This window comes from Camelus dromedarius, chromosome 1 (assembly GCF_036321535.1).
Source record: "Camelus dromedarius isolate mCamDro1 chromosome 1, mCamDro1.pat, whole genome shotgun sequence".
Classification (NCBI taxonomy): Eukaryota; Metazoa; Chordata; class Mammalia; order Artiodactyla; family Camelidae; genus Camelus; species Camelus dromedarius.
Genome location: NC_087436.1, coordinates 64,728,393 through 64,750,655, shown reverse-complemented (window position 1 = coordinate 64,750,655; position 22,263 = coordinate 64,728,393). Strand labels below are relative to the sequence as shown.

At 32.2% G+C, this 22,263-nt stretch overlaps 1 protein-coding gene across 14 annotated transcripts in view; it reads right to left on the bottom strand.

Annotated features, from left to right (window-relative positions):
* The window catches only part of ADGRL3 (adhesion G protein-coupled receptor L3), an 826,419-nt gene that overhangs the window by 101,371 nt on the left and 702,785 nt on the right, over window positions 1-22,263 (bottom strand). For 4 of the 14 annotated variants that reach the window (XM_064484960.1, XM_064484955.1, XM_064484964.1 and 1 more), the window contains one exon: window positions 617-668. The exons of 8 other annotated variants lie outside the window; for them this stretch is intronic. In XM_064484960.1, the coding sequence (XP_064341030.1) occupies window positions 617-668 (52 nt within the window). Of the gene's footprint in view, window positions 1-616; window positions 669-5,184; window positions 5,314-22,263 lie in introns of all 14 variants that reach the window. 2 more of the 14 variants (XM_064484927.1, XM_064484928.1) reach the window with 2 other exon arrangements.

Genomic DNA, 22,263 nt, shown 5'->3' with positions numbered 1-22,263 from the left:
AGTCAAGTAACACAGTTTTCAAAAACAGCAATGCATTAAGTACATTAAAAAGCAGCCATCACAGACATAGGGTGAAGCGATTTATTTTCATGTTATAGGTATTCTGTAGACAAATCCACAATGTTAAGAAAAAATAAAAGTAAATGCTTTTTAAAGGGCCATATGTGATGGGTGATTGCTGCTGCAGAGGCTGCCATGGTATGCTTGATGATTATGGTTGAGTGACTGATGCATTGAAACGTGTTTATTATTTCTGTTGTCAATGCATTAGGTACAGGTTGAAAACAGCCATAGTAAAATAAAGTGGATATGTTGCATGTGACATGTATTTGTACGATGGAATGTAGTAATGAAAATTAAAAGTTTATGAATTACTTAGCAAAAATAAATGCTTAATTTAAAAACAATTTAACTCACACAAACATTACATGAGACTTAACAACTATGTTATGTGACACAATAAAAGAATCAGACAACAAAAGCGTCTAATCTCTATTAACATATATTTGTATAAGTCAATTCATAGGTTCTTTAGTTTTGAAATTGTGAGATGAACTGTTTTTAATAACTACATCATCTATATGTGATGCAATAAAAGTGAACTAAAAAAAATTACATTTGATATGCAATGTTTAGCTTTACTCCCATACTTGTCTCTCTGTAGGGCTCTAAACGACAGCATGAAGAAAAGGAAAGAAAAAACAACAAGTAAGCTTACAGCGACAGTAGAAGAAACATGAGTAAAAAGCAAATTGATGATATGCAGAAAAAAGAGTCAAAGGAAATAATTCCACTGCCCCAAAATTCATGAGTCTGTGTTACATGGTTTATCATAATTAAAAATACTGAAATGTTAGTCAGAAAATTAGAAACCCCCTTATCACATGCTAATAAAGTCTTTAATAAGCATTTTCTCAGTTTGTAAATTTCAAATACACATTTATTTTTAAGTTAAAATTACCACACCAACCAAAGAGAGTAAAATCTTGAGGGTAAAGGCATGACTATTTCCACAAATATATTTCAATATTACATATTTGTGTGTGTATGTTAGGACATACTTGCTTCTAAGGAATGATATTTAACTTTAAAAAATTTCAGTAAGATTATAAATAAAATCTTTAGCTTATATATAGAGGAAAAAAACACAGTTTGAGCTTTTCATAATTGTGTTTTTTCTCTTATGTCTTATGTACAAAGGTTACTTCTCTCCCATTGTACCTATACAAATGCCTTTTATTATTTGTAAATAATACGGATCAATACTGTCATTTCTAAAGCTCATATTCAGAAGTTGTATAACTATGGAGAAAGAGAAAGGTTAAATCCAACCATTATTCTGTATCAAGAAAATGTGAAGGGGAAAACATACCACCATCAATTTCAGGTTTTCGTCTAGATTGTTGCACAGTCATACGCAATCAAACATTTTAAAACACTCCTAGCAAAATTATTTTTTTAAAAATCTCATTTTTAATCATATTTTAACTCATATTTTAATCAGATAAAAAAAAACTGCTTTTGCTGATTTTGTTTACAGTAAAGTTAAATCATCACAAAGTAAAAACCAGTGAAGTCACTGGGCTAGATCATTTCAAGAGATTCCAATCTGTTATAATTTAACCACTGGTTCAGAGATACTGTTTTTGTACTTTAAAAAACTGATTTGCTTCTCAGCAAAAGACCAACAATATTTCAAAATGCAGAGGAAATTTCTTTTAAAGCTTCAAAATCAGTTTTGAAATAAAGAGCCAAACTAGTATAGCAACAGATGGAACCTGTTTGTAGGCTTATTACGGCTCCTTCTGTAAATGATAACATTTGAAAGATAACTGATTCAACTCCTGTCTTTCAAGGTGAGGAAACTGCAGCCAAGAGAGGCTAAGCCTTATCTAACACCACTCTGCTAACAGTGGCAGAACTGGGATCAGAAAGGGAATCCTCTAGATACACTCAGTGCACTGCTCTCTCTCTCCGTCTCGTCACATCTGCCTTAGGTTTGGAAGCCGCAACAGAATATTTACTTACGCACTTTACACTACAACTTGGTGTCTTCGACATCCATACTGTACTTTTCAACTATATCCCGTCCTAAAGATACACATCTTTCTTTAAAGTTTTATAACTGAATTAAATTACTTTAAAATGTAAATTATCTTGTAAAAGCATGGCTTCTCTATATTATATTTTGTTGACAGGTTAATCTATAATGAGACTTATCTTATAAAAACTGAATTCTCCAATACTGATGAGAAGATACTGGTCCAGAAATACTACGCATGAAGTTTTAAATATTTCCATAAAGAGAATCCAAATCCAACGTAACAAAAGCATATTATTCATCTTTATTCCTAACTCTATATGCATCAGTAACATTATAAATACATCTTTACATATTTTCAATAAAGGTATCACAAACAAAAATGGATACATTAAATCTGAATGCTTCTTTGCTTGGATGGCACTGGTACAGCAGAATTAAAGGATCAACAGAACAGAATCAAGTGGTAAGTTAACATAAACCACTCTAGTACATACCGAGCCACCTATATTTCATGTAAGATTTCACCTTGCCAGTAAGAATATAAGTGCATTCATCTGAAAGCATAAGATTAGTAGCAATATGACAATCACCAAGTTTTATTTTCGGTCAGTGTTTTAAAAAAAAGAACTATTTTAAGCACTACCACAGTTTAACATCTTAAAAAATTTGACAACATAAAATAGTTGAACGATTCCATTTCTGACTCTGAAAACCAATAATAAAATTATTTACTTTTGTTTTTAAGAAAAGTCAGAAGAATTTATTTAATTTCCTGGCATAAACAACACATCCATTCAGAAGAATCCTTTGTGTATTTACTGATAACCTTAATAGCAATATTTAGTAAGAGGCCCCACAGGAATCGAACTTTGGATCTGTATGGCATGATTTTAAATCTTGTCCTGAGAATTTCACTTTGATAGTGTTTATAATAGTGTCCATCCTTAGAAAATCCCCTAATTTAGGATATCAGTAATAAAAGAAGACAAGAAGGCAGGTACCAAATAAGGGAAAATGTATAGATTACTAATTGCTAGTTTTTTATTATATAAGACATTAGAAATTCTATGTGAATAATCAAAAAAAGCTAAACAAAACGTGATCTAAATTTCTTACTTATTTTAAAACAATTCCTAACAACTCTTTGCGTAAAGTGAACAATGTAGAATAGATTTAATTTGCAGATATGATGTAAATCTCCATGTAACATCATTCAAAACTTATTAGTATGTCAGCACACTTTAACATGTTTCTAATGACACAATTATCTGTCACTTAGCCTAATGAAAATAAAGGGAAAAAAACCCAAACAAGTCTCTATAAGGTCTGCAAAATTGTTCTGCCAAACCACATTTGGTGCGTTGTGTAATGTACACATCATTAAGTGCTACAATGAAATGACAGACCATGTAAAGGGGAATAACCATGAAGAAGCTCTCGCCTCCTGATAGCACTGAGGTTGAACTTCTAGGGAAATGGAGGACTAAAAGAAGTCAGATGAACTGCTTTCAAGTATTTAAAGGATTGCCACTGAGAGCAGAAAAATGCTTTGCTTATCTTTGTTCTAGAAGGCAAACTTAAGCATCATGGCCAGAGGCAAATTTTGGCTCAATGGAAAGAAAAAACACATAACAAATGGAGCATTTCAGCAACTGAACATATGAAATCCTGAGATAGGAAGGGGGTCTTGTTAGAGGAAATACTTGAGCAAGGTTGACAGAATGCCAGCAATGTACTAAGGAGGATTCAATGAGCTCTATTCCTCCTTTTGATTCTAAGTCTGTGAATCTTAGGTGTAAGCCTTAAGAAACTTGTTAAAATTGACAGTTTGCTTAATTATTTAATCCCATTGACAAACAACTTGACTTGATTCCTGAAGTCAATTCTGAACTACCCACTTCGGTATTTTTGAAATAATTTAAAATCATCCTTCATATTTGGCAAGGCGTTACCAGGAAACTCAAATGGTTTTAGACACCCAATGGTCATGTTGCAACAAACATGCTTTTCTGGGATAAGCATTCACATCAAGTTTTTCACACTCATGCCACTAATCTTTTACCTCTGAAGGAAACACACACACACACACACACACACACACACACACACACACCACAAAGATCCCCAAAGAGGATAACAGAAATTTCATTCAAAGTTGCCTGGGAAAGTTAAATACTGCTAATCTCTCACATCTACCTTGAAGGAACCACTGAAGTCTGTGTGTTAGAGTGAATTTTCTTTCAAATATAATGTTAAATAGGTGGATCACTCACTAAAATGTTTCTATTATGAAACTTCCACTTGAATAATTTTTTTCCTGTGGACACTTCACTTATAATATGAATATTTTAAACTTCTTGTGCCCCTAATAAATTTTTATCTTAGAAAAGGTAAAACTAGGTCCAAATGCTTAGACTGAATGTGATTTTAGAGAGATGTATGCTTATTTGTTTGAGATACAATTACATCTTTAAATCATTCAAAGTTGGAGGTTATACAGAAGAACCATATTCAAAACCCTTGTTTTTTTTAGCATGTAGCCACAGTAGGAAGAGCATTTCTTGGCCTTCCTGAGCTAGTTCACACAGACAATATCAACCTAGGATACAGCCCGATCTCACTGTTCTTTTCTCTATGGCTTATTTCAATGTAATTTTCCATGGAGTTGATCTAAATGCTTTCATTAGTAATGATGCTTTGTGCCTAGAGAGTGCTTGATGGTATAACAGAGTAAGATTATTTTCTTGATCCTATAGCATTAAGACTATTGAATCAAGTCTTCCTTTATCTTACTTACCTTAGGCAAATATCTCATATCTCAAAATGAATACATAGATATTTAATATAGAAATCAATCAACAAGAAAACTACTGACAAACCACAATACATTTTAAAACATTACAGAGAAACAAACACATATTGATGAATCAAGCATTTGTTTATCAGAAGGAAGGAATCCATTTCTTACTAAGGAAAATGGAAAATAAAAGCACCAAGGGGGATGGAAGGTGAAAACAGTCTGTGTGTCTGCTTCCAAAAGGAAGAAGAGGCAGGAGGTAAGAAAGAAAAATAGAATGTGGCCATAAAAGCTACATAAATGGGACTCTCACTTGAAAAAATTAAGATAAACTCCAGCACACCTTGTGCGTTGTACATGCTGACAGAAGGGTTGTTACAGACCGCCGGTTCCCCAAGCAATGTATTATAGGGATTGTTAGTACCATGCGGACGAAGCAGAGCATTGCTTATAAGATGATTAGCCATGGCTCCTGGAGCAGCCCCATAGAAAGACAGAGAAAAAAAAAAGGTCAATCAGGCAAATGTGTTTGAAGAAAAGAAAGGAAACATTTAGAATGACAACAGTTGACACAGTCCTGATTACAGGCAGGCAGCTAATTAGACTCAAAAATATATGCTACTAAAGCACACGTTTCCAACAATGCACATATCTGAGTCAATGGGAAAGAAAGAGAATGATTTACAATGTTGATTAAGCCACATTTAGGGTGTTCTCTTTCCCAGAGTGTAAGCAAGAATATATTCCCATGCTTGCTAAAAATGAAAATAAAAAAAAAAAAGCAAGATACAGTCTCCCATACAAACAAAACACAAAGCACAAAACAAAAGCTGAAAAAAAAGTTTAAAACACAAAAAGAAAAGCTAAGATTAAACAAAACATTCCCTCAATTACAGAAACCATTGGGTTGTTTTCAATTAAAACAATAAAAGGCAACATTTATGATAAAACACTCATTTGGAGAGCAGTTGTTGACACAACAGAAGATTTTGACATTTCTTAAAATTCTATGAAGGGAAATTTTTAAAATTGAAATGAAATAAAATATAATCACTCTTATTAGTACACCATAGTAAGCATACTAATTAGGTGAACTTACAAGGCTGATAAAATAATCATGGGGATATTACCTTTAAATATTTTAAGTAAAATATTAACTTCATGGTATCAAGCAATATATATAATTCCATTTTCCATTTTCCAACTGGCTGTTTGAACTTTGGCATAGCAAAGGAACAAAATTTAACTCTTTCATCTCCTTATGAACAGATATATTTAGTGTCTAACATACTATCAGTATGCATTACAATCTCCCACCCTCCAAAGCCATTTAATAAAAAAAAAAACCCCGAAACATTTAGAAAAACAGCTCTATTAAATATAACTAGGCATTGTATGGAAATGATAGACAGAATGTGAATTTCTGTTAGATAATAAAGAAAAGAAAAATGACTGCAGAAAGGAAAACACAAACTGTATAGGGATAGACTGAAATAGCAGGTAATGTTAATTTAAATATATATATTAGAGAATGAAAATATAACATATATAACAGGAGAAAATATTTGCAGAAAAATTTATAAATTTTTGCAATTAAACAAAGGACTAATATTTTGGATATTTGGGACTTTGGAGAACTCGCAAAAGTCAACAGTAAAAAAGAGACAATCAACAACAAACAAAACGATTAGAAAAAACAATTAGAAAATGGGCCAAAGGTATAAACAGACATTTCATGGAAGAGGGTATACACGTGGCAAATAAGCTCATGAAAAGAACTATTATTAGCCATGAAGGAAATACAGATTAAAACCGTAGTGAGATATTATTACACACTTAAAATAAAAATTATGATGACATGAAATGCTGGCATGGATGAAGAGAAACAAAATCACTCATACTTTGCTGTTAGAAATATGAGATGGTACAGCTACTCTGAAAAACACTTCATCCGTTTCTTATAAAACTAAGTGTGCAATTACCATACCACCCAGCAACTGTACTTTTGGACATTTATCCCAGAGAACTGGAAATTTATGATCACACAAAAGCCTATACATGAATGTTCAAGGCAGCTTTGTTTATAATAGCCCCTAATGAGAAAAAGCACAGATGTCTTTCAACTGGTGGATGGTTAAATAGCCTGTGACACATCCATACTATGGAATACTACTCAGCAATAAAAAGGAACAACTATCAATACACATAATAACCTGGATGAATTTCTAGAGAATTATACTGAGTAAAAGAGACAATTCAAAAGGTTATATACTGAATGATTCCATATATATAATATATATATATATATATATATATATATTATATATATATATAAAACATTCTTGAAATGACAGAATTACGGGAATGGAGAACAGATCAGTGGTTGCCAGGGTTTAAAAATGCAAAGAGGAGGGGAGTGGGATGGTCATAAAAGGGTAACATGAGGCATCCTGTGATGAAACTACTCTTATCTTGTCTATGGTGCTGTATACACAAACCTGCTCTTGTGATAGAGTTGTACTGAACTAAACACACACACACATAAACACAAACAAACACAAATACAATTAAATATAAATAAAATTGAAGATACGAACAAAGTTAGTGGGTTGTATCAAGTCAATATTCTGGCTGTGACACTGTAGTGAAGTTTTACAAGATATTATTGAGGGAAATGGGGTAAAAGGTACATGATTTCATACAATTGCAAGTGAAGCTACAATTATTTCAAAGTAACAAGTAATTTATATTGAATGAGTAAAGCAGAAACATTTAGTGACTCATAGAAATGTTAAAAAAAATGAAAAGGGAAAACTTTGCCATGGCAATTTAAATTTTTTCTTAATCATGGCTCTAAATTAAGTGTCATAAATATTTTAACCTCAAACTTGGGAACCTGAACACTTGTTTAAAGGACAATAAAGCTTGTCAGATCTCTAGAGCTAGAATGTTTCAGTTCTTTCAGGAAATATGCCATATATGTTTTCATCCTACACATTCTGCAAAGAACTAGCATAGAGCCATCACAGAAGTTTTCACTTACTATGTGATCAATGAATATTTGCTGAAATTGTACATCATATATATTTAAAAGTCTTTACATGGTGACATGACTGAACTTGAATTTATCATATAAATGGGTATATCAGGATATTATTTCCCACTGATGAATTAAATATATAGTACATTAGTAACAAAAGCTAGAAAGAGTTCGCTATAGTGCCTTTCAGATAAGAAACAAACACTGTAAATCTTAAATATGGATATTGTTGTTATAGAACATCTTTAAGATTAATTGTTTGAGACAGGACTTGGTTGGCACAACATTTTTAAAAAGCAAAACACCTGTAAATCATACTCGCTACCTACTAGTTGTTACTGTAGCCTTTTTTCAAGTAAAAAAGGGAAGCTGGTCTTCTAATACAAGTAATTCCTTTCTAAAGTTACTGTAAATAAGTATTTAAGTAGAAAATGAAAGGTGTAAGCAACTTAAAATGAACTGGGGTAAAACCTTAAAAATATAAAATTGCTCAAACTCTTTACACTCCCTCGCAGACCAAGTAAGGATAAGATCTTTATGGCTGGGACTTATAACTGTATCTCCATACACTTTTCTTCATTTCTACACATTATTTAATTTAAACTAATTGGAAAACAAACAGCAGGCTGGGAAGATGGCAAACCACATTCTTCCTTGCTTCATATAGCTTATCAAAGAAAATATTCTTTTGTTTTTTTCCTATGCTGATGTAGAAGAAGATGATCTGCTTACAAGTTCTCATCAAAAGAAAAAAATATATAACTAGCTATGGTGATGAATGTTAACTAGACTCATTGTGGTGACCATTTCACAATATATACAAATACTGAGTTATGCTATGTACCCAAAACTAACATAATGTTATACGTCAATTTATCTCAATTTAAAAAATAAATGATAAAATAATTTAACTTAAAAAATGACCTATACTTTAGCATAAGGAAACAATTGAGTTGGGAAGAATCAAGCGTAAGCAAGAAGCAGGTGATTCAATATTTTGGTTTCTGCTTAGCATTTAGGTTATTAAAAAGCAAATAATATAAGAACAAAAAAAAGTTTAATCATACAAAAATGGAGTTCCACAATGGAATTCTAATGAAGCTTTCCAAATTTGTATAATCTATGTGGTTATACTTTCCTAACATAAAGTTCCTTTTCAGCTTTTCTTAGTGTTTTTCTAATTTTTGAATGCACTTTAAAGCCCTTTAATCAGTGAAACCTACTAATGTAGGAAGACAGAGTTTTAAAGTTCACTTATTTATCATCAATTTCTGCTAGGCTGGAAAGGCCAGCAACAATAGAAATGGATTAGGTTATGGCTGTATTATGACACAATATTGGTGAAATGGAACAACATTCACTCTCTGCCATGTGGCTCTGGTAAGTTGCTTCCTCAGATCGCATGCAATCCAGAATCAGCCATTTGTATCAGAATTAGTGCGGCTGTACTAATAATACACAGTTGTAATGAGTGACCTGATTGGAGAACCACCTGCTGTTAAACCTAAAAACATATAAACCTAAAATTGTTTAAACATAACAATAAAACCAATTTCCTCTTTATCTTTGGTATTAAGGATGATTTTTCATGACAGAAAAAGAATCACTATTTAAATTAAGTTGCTTTCTTACTATCATTCACTTTTATTCCTCCTGCACCATTTGAAACCAATGTAACTAGCAACACTGAAACTAACTTTAGTCCTAAAAGTGGAGATTTATAACACAGGTGAGGGCCCAGTAACAGGAACTACAGAATAGGATGTGGAGTTTGCTGATTAATATTTTGCCAAGAGTATAAGGTTATGAATAAGCTCTATGGGTTTGCCGGTTTGAAAGAATGAAGGAGATGTCTGAATAATCGAACAATTATCCCTCCTTTGATTCACTTAGTGTAAAAAGTTAATACTTTTTCATGGACAGTCATGGCTTGGCGTGACCCCAAGAGGCCATTTTTCCTGTCGCCATCCCAAACAAGTGCAATTTTCCTAGAAGGTGTTACCTACAGTATCCACTCACATTTAGGCATTTCAGTTATACTTCTGAAAGATAGCAATGACTGTGCTTAAAAAAAACCTCAATTGTTGCCAATGCCTAGATTTCTTACCTAAAACCTGCAAAGAACCTGTCCTCCTTCACCTTTTAATTGCACACTTTTGTCTTTTCCCTGTAGCTGCACTGCATTTCACTTGTCGTTTGCCCAAGTCTATTCTGTTTGCTTCTGGTTGTCTCTCCAATTTACTCGGGTCACTTTGAATTCTGATACGATTTTCCAAGGTTCTGTCCATCCTGTCTCTTCCTCTTCCCTCCAACTAACTTCTGATTTGTTAAGTTCCCTTCTAATAGCTGTGAAATTGCTGAAGACTTCCCAGAAGATCAGTGTTTACAGACCATCTGTCACAGCTTTTCAGCTGAATAGTTAAGCTTACTGGTTAGTCAGTTTGAAGACACAAATAAGTTGACGTTGGTGGGTAAGTAGAAGGGGAAGATAGTTACAGTGCAATGTATGTGAAAAGAACATTTATGTACCAATGTCACTGGGATGTAAACCCCAGGAAAACAGGGAATACATAGGATTTTTTCACTGTTCTATACCACATGTCTAGAACAGTTCTTAGAGCTCAATAATTATTTGCTTAATTAATAAAAAATTTATGTGACATCTACAGCATTTTGAAAGTATGAAAACTAAAACCAAGTTATTTTATCGATTATGAGCAGTTTTATAATTTGAGTAAATTTTTAAAGAGTGCCATTTGTCTAATACCTAACGTGATTTACTTTCTTTTAACACTATGCCAGGGACCATAACACTGAAACTTTTAAAGCAAAGATAAATACTCATATAACTATTTGGAAATACAAAATGCTACCTGAATACTAGCTGCAGATAATAAATTAGAGGGGAAAAAAACAACACAACCTGCCATGACTCAAAATAAAAAACTCAAATAAGGTAAAAAAGCTCAAGATGGCTAGGTAAAAATAGCTGTTCTCTAATTCCCTGACTCTCAAAATCCTGGCTACAGTCTAGTCAACCTGCTTACTTGCTATCAGAAACAAGGGTTAGCTCTTTAAAAAAAGCATGGAAAAAGAATTAACATTGAATTTCAGCATATGTGAATCATCAACAAGGCTGTCAACAGAGGACCAAGAACAAAATCTTTATTTCTGGCGAAAGCGTGATAGAAAACAAACAGAATTTTCATATTACATACTGAAAAACTTAGGGAAGTTTTTCTGACAAATTTTTGTAAATCAGACTTTTAAGCTACTGAAAAAGATTAAGTATAAAATCAAAGAGAGAGTCATTTTAAAAAGAGGGTTTTTTTCTCTTTTTTTAACCTTACATCTGAAGATTGAGGTTGATATAAATTTGTGAATGAATGAAATTTGAATGGAATAATGAGTATACTCTTTTCAAACGTACAGTTTTACCACAAAACTGTTACATTTCTTTCATTTTGAAAATCAAACAGGTGTTTATGACTATTGGGACTCCCTGAATGACAGCATTGCCCAGGCCAGTTCAGTGTGATACATGTGACTGAGGACTGAAAATCTACGGCAGATCTGTGTGCTTTGAAATTGTGAAGAACAGATTCGAAAAAGATGAGAGCTGGATCTCACTTGAATCTATATTATATCATTCAGAAACTTAATTCAAACACCATTTCTTCTTGACAGCAGGCTAACAAAAGTATACGGAAAAGCTCTTAAAATAAACTGAAATGTCATGCTGCTTTGCCCCACACTTCATTTTTTAAAAAATGTACTTACATTCTTATTTGATCATATTGAACGGGTGATGTTTTATAATTCAAGATCTAATGGTGATCTAATGAAACAACTGAATACAAGCATACTTTAACAGTCATGTGCCAATACACCTCAATTTTCAAATTCTAATGTATAAATATATGGAATGGTAAGTGTTCTGTTTATTTTATTTCAAAAAAGAGTTCTACCCAGATGATTCTTTCTTCCTTAATGTGCCTCATCCTCCATTCGATTCCCTCATCGTTCTCTCTCCCTTGGTTTGACATATTTTTCTTTTATGAAGTCATTTCCACTATATATGTTGGCTGATGTATGCAAGTCAGAGTTATATACAAAGCAGAGTTACAACTGAGTGATGCCTTTGTGCTTCTGCCTTCAGACATTAATTTTGGCCCCAAATGGAGAGTTCATTTTGTACAAGTAAAAATACTTTCATGTACGATGGTATTTTCTATAGAATTAGAATACTAACTTCAGTATAAGGCAAGGAGTCTTTCACAGGAGATGGTGTCTATGAAACTGTGGAACCCTTAAAATTGTGTGTAAAATGCTTTAGGTCTATGTGCGCTCAGTTGTGCACAAACACAGACACACAGACACACACAGACACACACACCCCCCTTCATTTCTTTCTGGTGAAAGGATTCTGTGGCTTTTATTTCTTTTTCAAAGAGTTAAGAAAAGTGGTATAAAGGAAAAAGATGTATCTCTTTCTTTAGTAAGTAATTATAATATAAATAAGAAAAGAGGAAAAAGTGAATCAAAAGTAGCCAAAATATCTTAGATATGTAAGTATCACCTAATCAATTGCAATATAACACAATGGAGGAAGGCTATAGCTCAGAATTTACAACGAAATAAGATTCTAAAATTGTCTACCATCATCACTCAATACATAAAGAAACACAGGTCCAGAGACACTCATAATTTATTCAATGTCACACATGGCTTTGGTAGTTTTACTTAAACACATTTAAATCAGTGATTCTCAAACATATTTTTAATCATCTTCCAAAAATATGTTTAAGCAAAATTTTACTAGAGGCTTAATAGAATTGTATTACTTTTTCTCATATGCTTTTCTGTAATGCCCAATTATTTTATTTTCATATTCATGTGTTAATTTACATAATATAAATAAAGAAAAATAAAAGTAAATAGAGAAAAGAGACTTCTAGAACTATGGAGAACTGATTCAATAGGTATTTTCTATTTTAAATATTTTGTTTCCTATTTTTTGCTTTTCTGTGTAACAAAACAATTTCAACACACACGCAATCTACAGAGGGTGTAAGCAATGATTAGCTCAATTTAAAGGGCTACTTTATAAAACAGAGACAGCCATATTAATCAGGACCAAGTTGTTTATAATAAAAAATAAAACTAAAAAAACTGCATGCTATCCTTAAAAGTTGTATGAAACAAATTTTAAAGCCACAGAAACCATACTTTTATATTTTTACTGCTTTTATCCACACAATTAATGAAATTACAAAGTGTTAAAGACAAAATGTTTTATTGAAAGCCAAGAGCTCTTTCATCATTTTTTCTAAAGTCATAAATTGAAGAGCTGACATCTTGATTTATCACACTGTGCACTTTTAATAGCCAACAAGTTTGCTATTAAATTTTAATCAACCTGCCTATTAAATTTCTTTCAAATGGTTCAGAGATACTTTAGCTTCTTTTAATAGCTAATTCATTCACTGGGAATATATTAATATGGGTTTCAATGACAACTTTTCTCCAGAGTACAGACTGCATTATTGTTAGCTCAGTATAAAACAAAGTATTCTGGATGCAGAGGTATTGCCCGTATTTTAATATATAAATTCAGAGCTTTAGAATTGGGAACCCTAGAAATTACCTATTCTAGTCTCTCTTATTTTGCACTAATTAGCTTTATACGTGTCTTCTTGCCCAGATACATGAGTTTTTCTACAATCAATACTTATAAGTCAGATTACTGGGTCATATGTTGTCCACGTTTTCAATTTACAATATATTGCCAAAATGCTATCAGATGTGTTTGTATCAATTCACACTTCCACAAACTGTATATTTCTTAAATTCTCGCTAGGGCTTGGTATTGTCAGACTGATTTTGCCAATTTGACTGAGTATGAAAAATCTCTTATTACTGTTACACTTTGCATTTTCCTGACTACCAGAGAGATGGTGTAACTTTTCGTTTGTTTATTGGCTGTAAGGGTTTCCCATTCTGTGAATTGCCTGTTCCTATCTTTTGCCCAGATACATTTTAGGTTACTGAATTTTATTTATTGATTTGTAGACATTCTTTGTACAATGTAGTCACTAACATTACACGTGTTGTTTTACTTCCTTCCAGTAGCTCACCTGTTTTGAGTACTGTTTAAATTTTGAGATAAGAATCTTTTCTGTAGTTTTCTTACAGTTTATGATCTTTCTTATTTTGTTATTTTGTTTTTTAAGAATCCCTTCTTTAGCCTAAAATCTAAGATATATCTTCTTCTAAGCTTTAAAGTATTTTATATATACATACACACACAACACATATTTTTTTTTTTTTGCCATGAAATGCAACACAACCCAGTTGCATTGCGTATGAAGAAACTGATGCCATTAGATATTCACTGTTATTTTTTTCCATAATTACAGAGCTGCTCAGAGATCTTTGGTTTTCTGACTGTGGATTGCAACTCAGAATTCTCGATGAATCTTTGCTTCACAATATAGGAAGTGGCTGGTCTACAGTGGAAATGATGAACTATACTACTCAGTCATTCATCTGGAAAACTCATCTTTTGTGTTCAAAGGCATGTATTTCTGTGTGCTTTTAACTTGGGCATTTTAAATACAATGGTATAGTATTCAAAACAAAGAATACTGAGCCTAAAGATAATGGGCCATGCACTTAACCACAGGATAAATGGAAGTAAACCACAGTTCTTTTCAGTAAGAATTAGTATGTAGTACGTGGTATGTAGGCATTCCCATAGCTGTATTTATTTGTAAATCACACACTAGTTTGCACTTTTGCTGAATAAAAGAAACCTCAGAACAAATAAATTATAATAACTATTTAAAAATATAAAATATTTTACCAATTTGAAGAAAATAAAACTTTCTGCATAATTCTCTGCTCTGTATTGGTGTATTTTCTTATATCGTGCAAATTATATGAGCTCACATGCAGAAAGTCTATCCTGGCTTAAACCAGAATTTTAAATTCGAAACTTTATTTGAAAAAAGTATGCCTGAGAAAAGTAGGTATGAATTAAAACAAGGTATCTATGAATAAAAAGTCTTGATGATGCTGTTCAGAGAAGGCTTATTTTGTCATATAATCATAATCAGCTCTGCTCTGTTGAGACTGAGGTTGTTTCAGGAAACGTACTGTTTCTATTTTTCTACATCAAGACTAATTCTCTTCCTTCAATCTGTATATCATCCTAAATCCTTCTTAATTCTCCAGTGATTTTCTGAGGTTGTAAATTACTTTCTATGAATGTGGTGGTAACTTGTCCTAGTTTTTGAAGCACCCACACTCCTTAATAATAAATTATGAGGAAAACCTATTATGGAGATCATAGGAGGGTATCACATAAACACTTACTTTTACATGGTGTGCAGTATGTAAGGTTGAACTATGCAAGTGCAAGCCTCCAGCAGGGGCTGTTTTACTTGGATACTACACAATTACCAGTGAGGGCAACTTAAGTATCCTTTTTTCCTAATAGGGCCACTTTCACTTTCAAGATACAACATACAGGTTAATATAATCTATTTCTTAGAAAAAAATAATTTCAAAAAGTGATTTCTCTGTAAGTCAACTTTGTATATTATATACTGTATTTATATCATCACAACCTTTATGTTTATAATACAGTAGGAATATTTTTCCAAGTGAGAGGTACAATCTGGTTTTGCTTGTTTCTAAATTTTGAATATAAGACATTTCATAGTTTTTATTAAAACTGGAAGTGGCATATAAAAGTTATAAGTTTAATTTATAATATTATCACTACCTATCTGAAGTCAACTCAAATAGATTTCCTACTTGTTCGAGGCATTATTACATTGTCCGGAGAGAGGACAGTTTCAAGGAATATGAAATTCAGGAGCACAAAGATTTTGGAAAGTTGTATCTTTGGTTCTATTACTAAATGATTACAGGCAAAAACTATGTACCTGATTTTTTAACACAATCTTTGCTCTGACCAAAATGTTCATCCTTTTACTAAAATACAAAAAATGGAAAATTCAAGATAAAAGTATCTAATAAAACATCTTGAGTTTTTTGGTATTTGGGAACTTCCAGGAGAGAAGAAGGATTATAAAATTCTTGCAACTTAAGTCCCACAATTGGACAGTTATGTATAGTATATTCAGCCTATTCCATAATGAATAGCTTTGTAAAAGAAATGTAACTGGTCAATTTATCTCCCCATATATTCAGAATATTCTAAAGCTTTCCTTTCCCTAAATGAATAGGATGGATCCACACTAAAGAACTATACTTTGAAGAAAATAAAGTAGAAAGAAATGAACAGCACATCAAGGAAATTAAGAAATAAAGATGTGAATAATTGTGCTTTAAGAATATCTTATTTCCATATAAGGTGATAAAAATCACTCTGAAATACATTCTTGGAAAATATCTTAATTCTAATCTTCAGCAAGCTTCATGAAAAACTATCATCATAAGAAAAGAGTGAACATTTTTATTACTGTAAGTAGGGCTTTTTGATCAGAAAGATCTTGTTCGGAATCTAGATTTCATCTTTATTAGCCATATGATTTTGGACAAGCTACCAAGAAACCCAGGTTCTTGATGGACATAAGATAATGGATAACAAATAACGAGCAGTGTAAAATAGGTAAATGACAGCCATACACACTAAAGCAGACATCGCAAACTGATCAAGATTATAAAGAGGCATATTGTCCTATCAGAGAAAAGAATACCAGTCATTTCTGAAGATAAGCTGGAGTATCCACATTTAGTTCTCAAAAAAAGATGCTGTTTAGAATTACATCCTCAGCAACCTATACAAAGCAAAAGTAATATTCCAAAACTAACTGGAAATGTTCTATAGCACTATATTTAGAAGTTATCAAAGTATCTCACTATGGTTTGTTTGATTTTTAATAAAGAGGTAAGAGATACAGTTAACTATATACAAGGCAATAAGGGCAATAGAATAATAAACCATAAAAGTGAGGAACCTACTCTACATAAATAGCCCTCTTTGTGAAGGGATCTTTGAAAGCTATAATAATAGTAATAAATTAAAAGAATGTTTACTATTGTATAGTTGGCTGTCAGAGGTTGAATGATTTGAAGAATTCGTAACAGAGACAAAGTTAAAAGCAAAACATAAAAAGGTCTTACTAGGGCAAGCATTTTAAGTTTTTTTTTTCAGTTCTTGCTAATAACTTATAGTAAGAACATTTGCCCCTGACTGACTAGAAATCAATGTTTAATATATTTCATTTTGCAAGAAGAGTTCATTCTGAAAATTATTTGGTCTCCTTGAGTTGGGAATCAGGACATTAATAGCAGTGTTTAATTATCTATTTGATGCAGCATTTCACTTTTAAAATCTGTACATATTTTGCTTTTGTGTATTAAACTGATTTTCCTAAAACAGAGGAGTTCCTTATTTTATTGTACATTTTCTGATTATGTCTTTATTGAGGACACATCAAAGGAAAGAAATTAACACAGAAAATACTGTTGCCTCATTTACAATCAAGAATATAAAGAACACAAAGGTGAATCTCAAATGCAAAACATGTCCGTGCCATAGGCTACTTCTTGTATTTGCACTCATATCATTGCAATATTTGTTCATAACAAAAAGTAATTTGTTACACAGGCTACCCTAATTTGTTAGTCATGCAACTATTCTTAGGCATATCATTAACTGTTTCTAAAATTCCACAAATAGATGTCAGATTATATCAGGATCTGGTTTCTATTTACAACCAATGATTTTATAATCATTCAAAACGGCAAGGTTTTGGGGGAGATATGATATATTTTATGCATATAAGTCAAATTATATTTACTGGCATTAATAAGGTGGAGTGAATGAGTAGCTTTAATTCACAGAATCATTAACTGCAGTGAAACACCACTTACACTTTTTCATTTGTATTTTTCCTTACAAACATAAAATCAAACTATGTTTAGTAGCCTGAATATCAATGAGATGGCAGGTGATTTACTGTGAAGTTTCTTCTGCCCCAGTGACCATCCTCCTGGGAAAGACAATACAGGCTCTGGGAAGACATGAGTTTAAAAAGGGAATGAAGGGATCACATCCCTATTCTGCTACACAGCGGGGTGTTCAGCACGGTTGTCTGAATTGAACTAGTGCTCGCTATGCTTCTGAAGTGGTAGGATGGGGCTTGGAGGAAAGGAAGCCAGTGTCTGCTTATATTGTTCTCTCAGGTAAGGAGAAGAAGTATTTTACTTTTATTTCTTCAATGCTGAAGTATAGTTATAAATCAAAAGTGGAAGTACAACTAGGCAGATGTAATTTGCATTTAATTTCTAATTTAAAAGAGACAATTCAAGTCTTATTAGTTTATTTCTTTTTGTTAGCCTCAAGGGGAACATCATCTTAGGTAAATTATTATTTCTTTTGACATTCAGGTAACCACATCATTCCTCCCACCTATTAGTAGAAAATAAAAAAGGAAAGGAAATCTTCAGTAATGAAAGATGAATTTTAATATCTGATTACTTGAAATCACTGCCAAGGACCAGTTTTCATTTGTTAGAAAATATAAGTGAACTTCTTAATAAAATAATAATAATAATAATAATAATAATAATAATAATAATAATAATAGTACTTATTATATTCCTGGCACTGTTGTAAGCAATTAACATATACTAACTCAGCCCACTCAAGGCCCCTCTGAAGTGGGTACTATTTACATCTCTATTGCACAGACACTGAGAAGTTGAGCAATTTACCAAACTCCATTCACAAAACTGCTAGGCAAAACTGCAACAAGTAACTCGACTATTTGCAAACGTCTATTTGATGGCACTTTTCTCCTTTGTATCAACAACGCTGCTAACAGTTGAGGTCAACTTTCAGTAGACAGTTGTGCCACTGAGAACTAAAATTTACCCTTAAAAATTATGACAAGGTTGCCATAGGCCATCATAATTTTGCTAATTATTTAAATTTACTGAGAATGCATGTGTAGATTAACATAAATCTGAACCTTGAAAGGAGAATTTGTCAGTATTAACAAATAAGTGCTACACACCTACAAATCAGACATTATTCTGTCATGTAACACTTAAATTTGGCTTAAATATATATAGCTTTGCAGATCAATTCTCCATGTGTAAAAATCTCTATTGCATTAATTTGTGTGGGAGGTTGATGAGAAGGAGGACTGGAGGCAGGGGTAAATAAAAACTCACAATGCTAGCCAAGTTATAGTTTCAGAAGGAGAAGTGCCTTTTTGCCAGTTCTGCCACTCAGATGGGGCACATTTTTGCAATGCACAGCTTGGGGTGGGGGGGGGGGAAGGGGCATCTTTTTGCAATTCATACAACAATACCATATTTGTAGAAGCTACCTAGCAAAATCTGATTTTAAACTGAAATTTCTGATGTCAGTTCTATTTATTAAATTCAAAAAAATGGGAAATGCAATTACATTATTCATGATGATAAAGTCTAATAAAATTTAATTACAGAAAGTATCCCAATTTCTATATAAATCTGCAAACAGAGTGGAAATGTGTGTAACAATGAACTGAACCACCAGAGAAATGTCTCCCCAAATGCTTCATTTTGGGATCAAACTCAAGTTTTACAGGTAACGTTAATCTAAATGATTCAGAATGTGGTTTAGCCAGCAGGGATTATGGGTAGGAGATACAGGTGGGAAAGATTACTATAGCTATGAATTGTTTCTACTATCACTAGGAAGTTGAAGCTACTAGAAATTTGGATTAGATTTCCAGTGGCCTGGGAGGAGCTTGGGGATTGAGGACTGACATCAAGGTATGTGCAAACAGTGTATATTTAAATAAACAAATCTTTCTGTGGCGTTTGTGAAACTTGGGTTTGAATTAGAGTTAACTTTCCTTGAAACCCTCTGTAATGAACCATCACCTTAAGGCTCTCAAAAACCTCCTACCTGTGTATACAGTGGCACAGGTGAAGTAAACTTGATGGTTGGTAGTCCTGGGGTTATGGGTATTGGCTCCAAAGAACTCTGGATTTGCATAGGTGTGTAGCATTGGAGCAAGCAAGTCAACAGAAGAAAAATATTTTCAAATGTACAGGGAACACTTGGAAACATCTTCATAACTATAGATATTCAAAGGACAAATGTAATAAAAGGTTTTAAAGAGATGAGGTGATCAAATAACAAAGTCTCAAAGAGAATATGTAAGAATGGTTACATGAGTTGAAAATTATCGATAAATCTTCCAAGGTCTTGCTTGATTCCAAGGAGAAAAATTTCAATAGTAACCAAGTTAATCACACTGGGATATCTAAACAAGTAATCTGATACACAGGATGCAACAAGTTGGTTCAAGAACAGAATATTAGAGATGATTAAAAAAAAATAAAAACTATTGAGACAGATTTCTGCACTGTATGGTGGATGATTTATTCTTAATGAATCCCAAAGATGATAATGATGGATTCTTATTTGGAAGAATAGATGATAAGACATACAGAATTTTAAAATAATTATTCTTTTGATGAATTAGGCAGTGGTATGAATAGGAAAGAAACCCTAAAGTGAAAATAGGACTAATTTTTAGACAAATTCTTATAGTTTTCAAAGACCGGAAGTATTCCAAAGACAAACATGAGATTTAATATATCTAACTTACAAAAAAAAGAAAATGGAGTTTGAATTAAATAAAATAATTCCAGCTGTAAGAAACTAAGAATGAATGGGAAGTTAGAACATATGATGATGTAAAAATGCAATGCCTAAAGGTTTTATTTGAATAATAGACAATATAGTCTTTTGAATAAATAGATGTGAATAATTATGTTGCTGAGGTGACTGAAGTTTATCTGGAAAGGTGAATCTTGGATGCCACCTACCTAAATATGATACACACGCCTGAATGCAGGGAAGATAGGACCCTGGGAAATAAGACAAGATTAAAGAAGGAGGTTAAAGGCTAGTTTTAGAGATATAATATGAAGAAATAAAATTTTAAAGTACGGCACTCATCTAAGATAAAAAATAATGAGATGAGAATAAAACGAGGAGTTACTGACTTGGGGGAACTGGGAAATTAATGTAGGAGATCAGGAAGACCACTGTGATGTCTACCACCATTAAAGTCACCATGTGAAAGGAAGAATATGTATCCTGAAGGACAAGATCACTGCATGGACATACTCCAAATCATAAATTCAATTTAAACCCTCCCCTAAGCCATCATTAAAATAACTTGTTGGATGTTCCAAGAAATTTTTATACCCTTTCTTCAATAACTTTAAGAAATACCTTTTAAAGCTAAAGATTTTTAAAAGCATTTAAACATATGATCAGACAATATAAAATAACTATTTTATTTAAATCTATTTCAAACTGACCTATTCATCCACATATCACATATTCCAAGTTGATGAAATTTTTGAGAAGGAACTAAAAAGAACACTGCAATGTTACATAATGTGACCGACCTTAAAATCAAGGTCATAAAAATTATTCATTTAAAATAGTTTTTAATAAAGCTACATACCTTGCTAAGTTTATATAAATTTAGATAAATTTACATAAATCATAATGCTAGACCAAGTAGTTATTTTACATATTTTCTCCATCTTCACAGTAGGCAAATAAACTGCATCATTAAAATCATATTTTTTTCATCTTTTGTTTAAACACTTATTCTATGGTTGCTGTGATCATTAGATGCAAGATACTTCCAATAATAAATCCTATTAATGAGAAAAGTTTTTCTAGGAACATACTGTAAATTTCCTATGTATGAGATTATTTAAAGAAAAAAGAAAATCTGTCAGTGTGAAAGAAAATGAATTCCTAAACATTGGAAGCATTTGTAAGCAATTTGTTGTCTATGATTTGGAAAGTATGTCAAAAAAGTTGAGTATTCATATTTAAATAAATTTTCACAAACTAACCATTAAAAAATACTTTAAAAGAGAAGAATACTTGAGAGAAATTATTGAAAACAAACTAAAAATGAAACAAAGTACAAGAAGGTAACTGTTTTATTTTAATGTATTTTCTTCATATGTGGAGAAATATTTGCACTCACTCTCCTTACTTAAGCAAAAGTGATGTAGACAATTTAGCATCAACACTAGATTATAGTTACTACATCACTGCCACAAATAACGTATGAAAGTCAATCAAGATTATACGTAATATGGATAAGTGGGCAAATCCCTGTATCAAAGTTGTAATTGTTAAATTATTTGTTTCTAAGTAGCATTCAGTATAACAAAAAGCTGACAGAAACAAGTTTAAAACAAACAAATAATTCTAGTTTGGAGGTAAGAAAAAAAAACGATATTGATCATAAAAGTAACCACTGAATATATACATTAAAAAACTCTCTCTTAGGACACTGGGATTAGCAT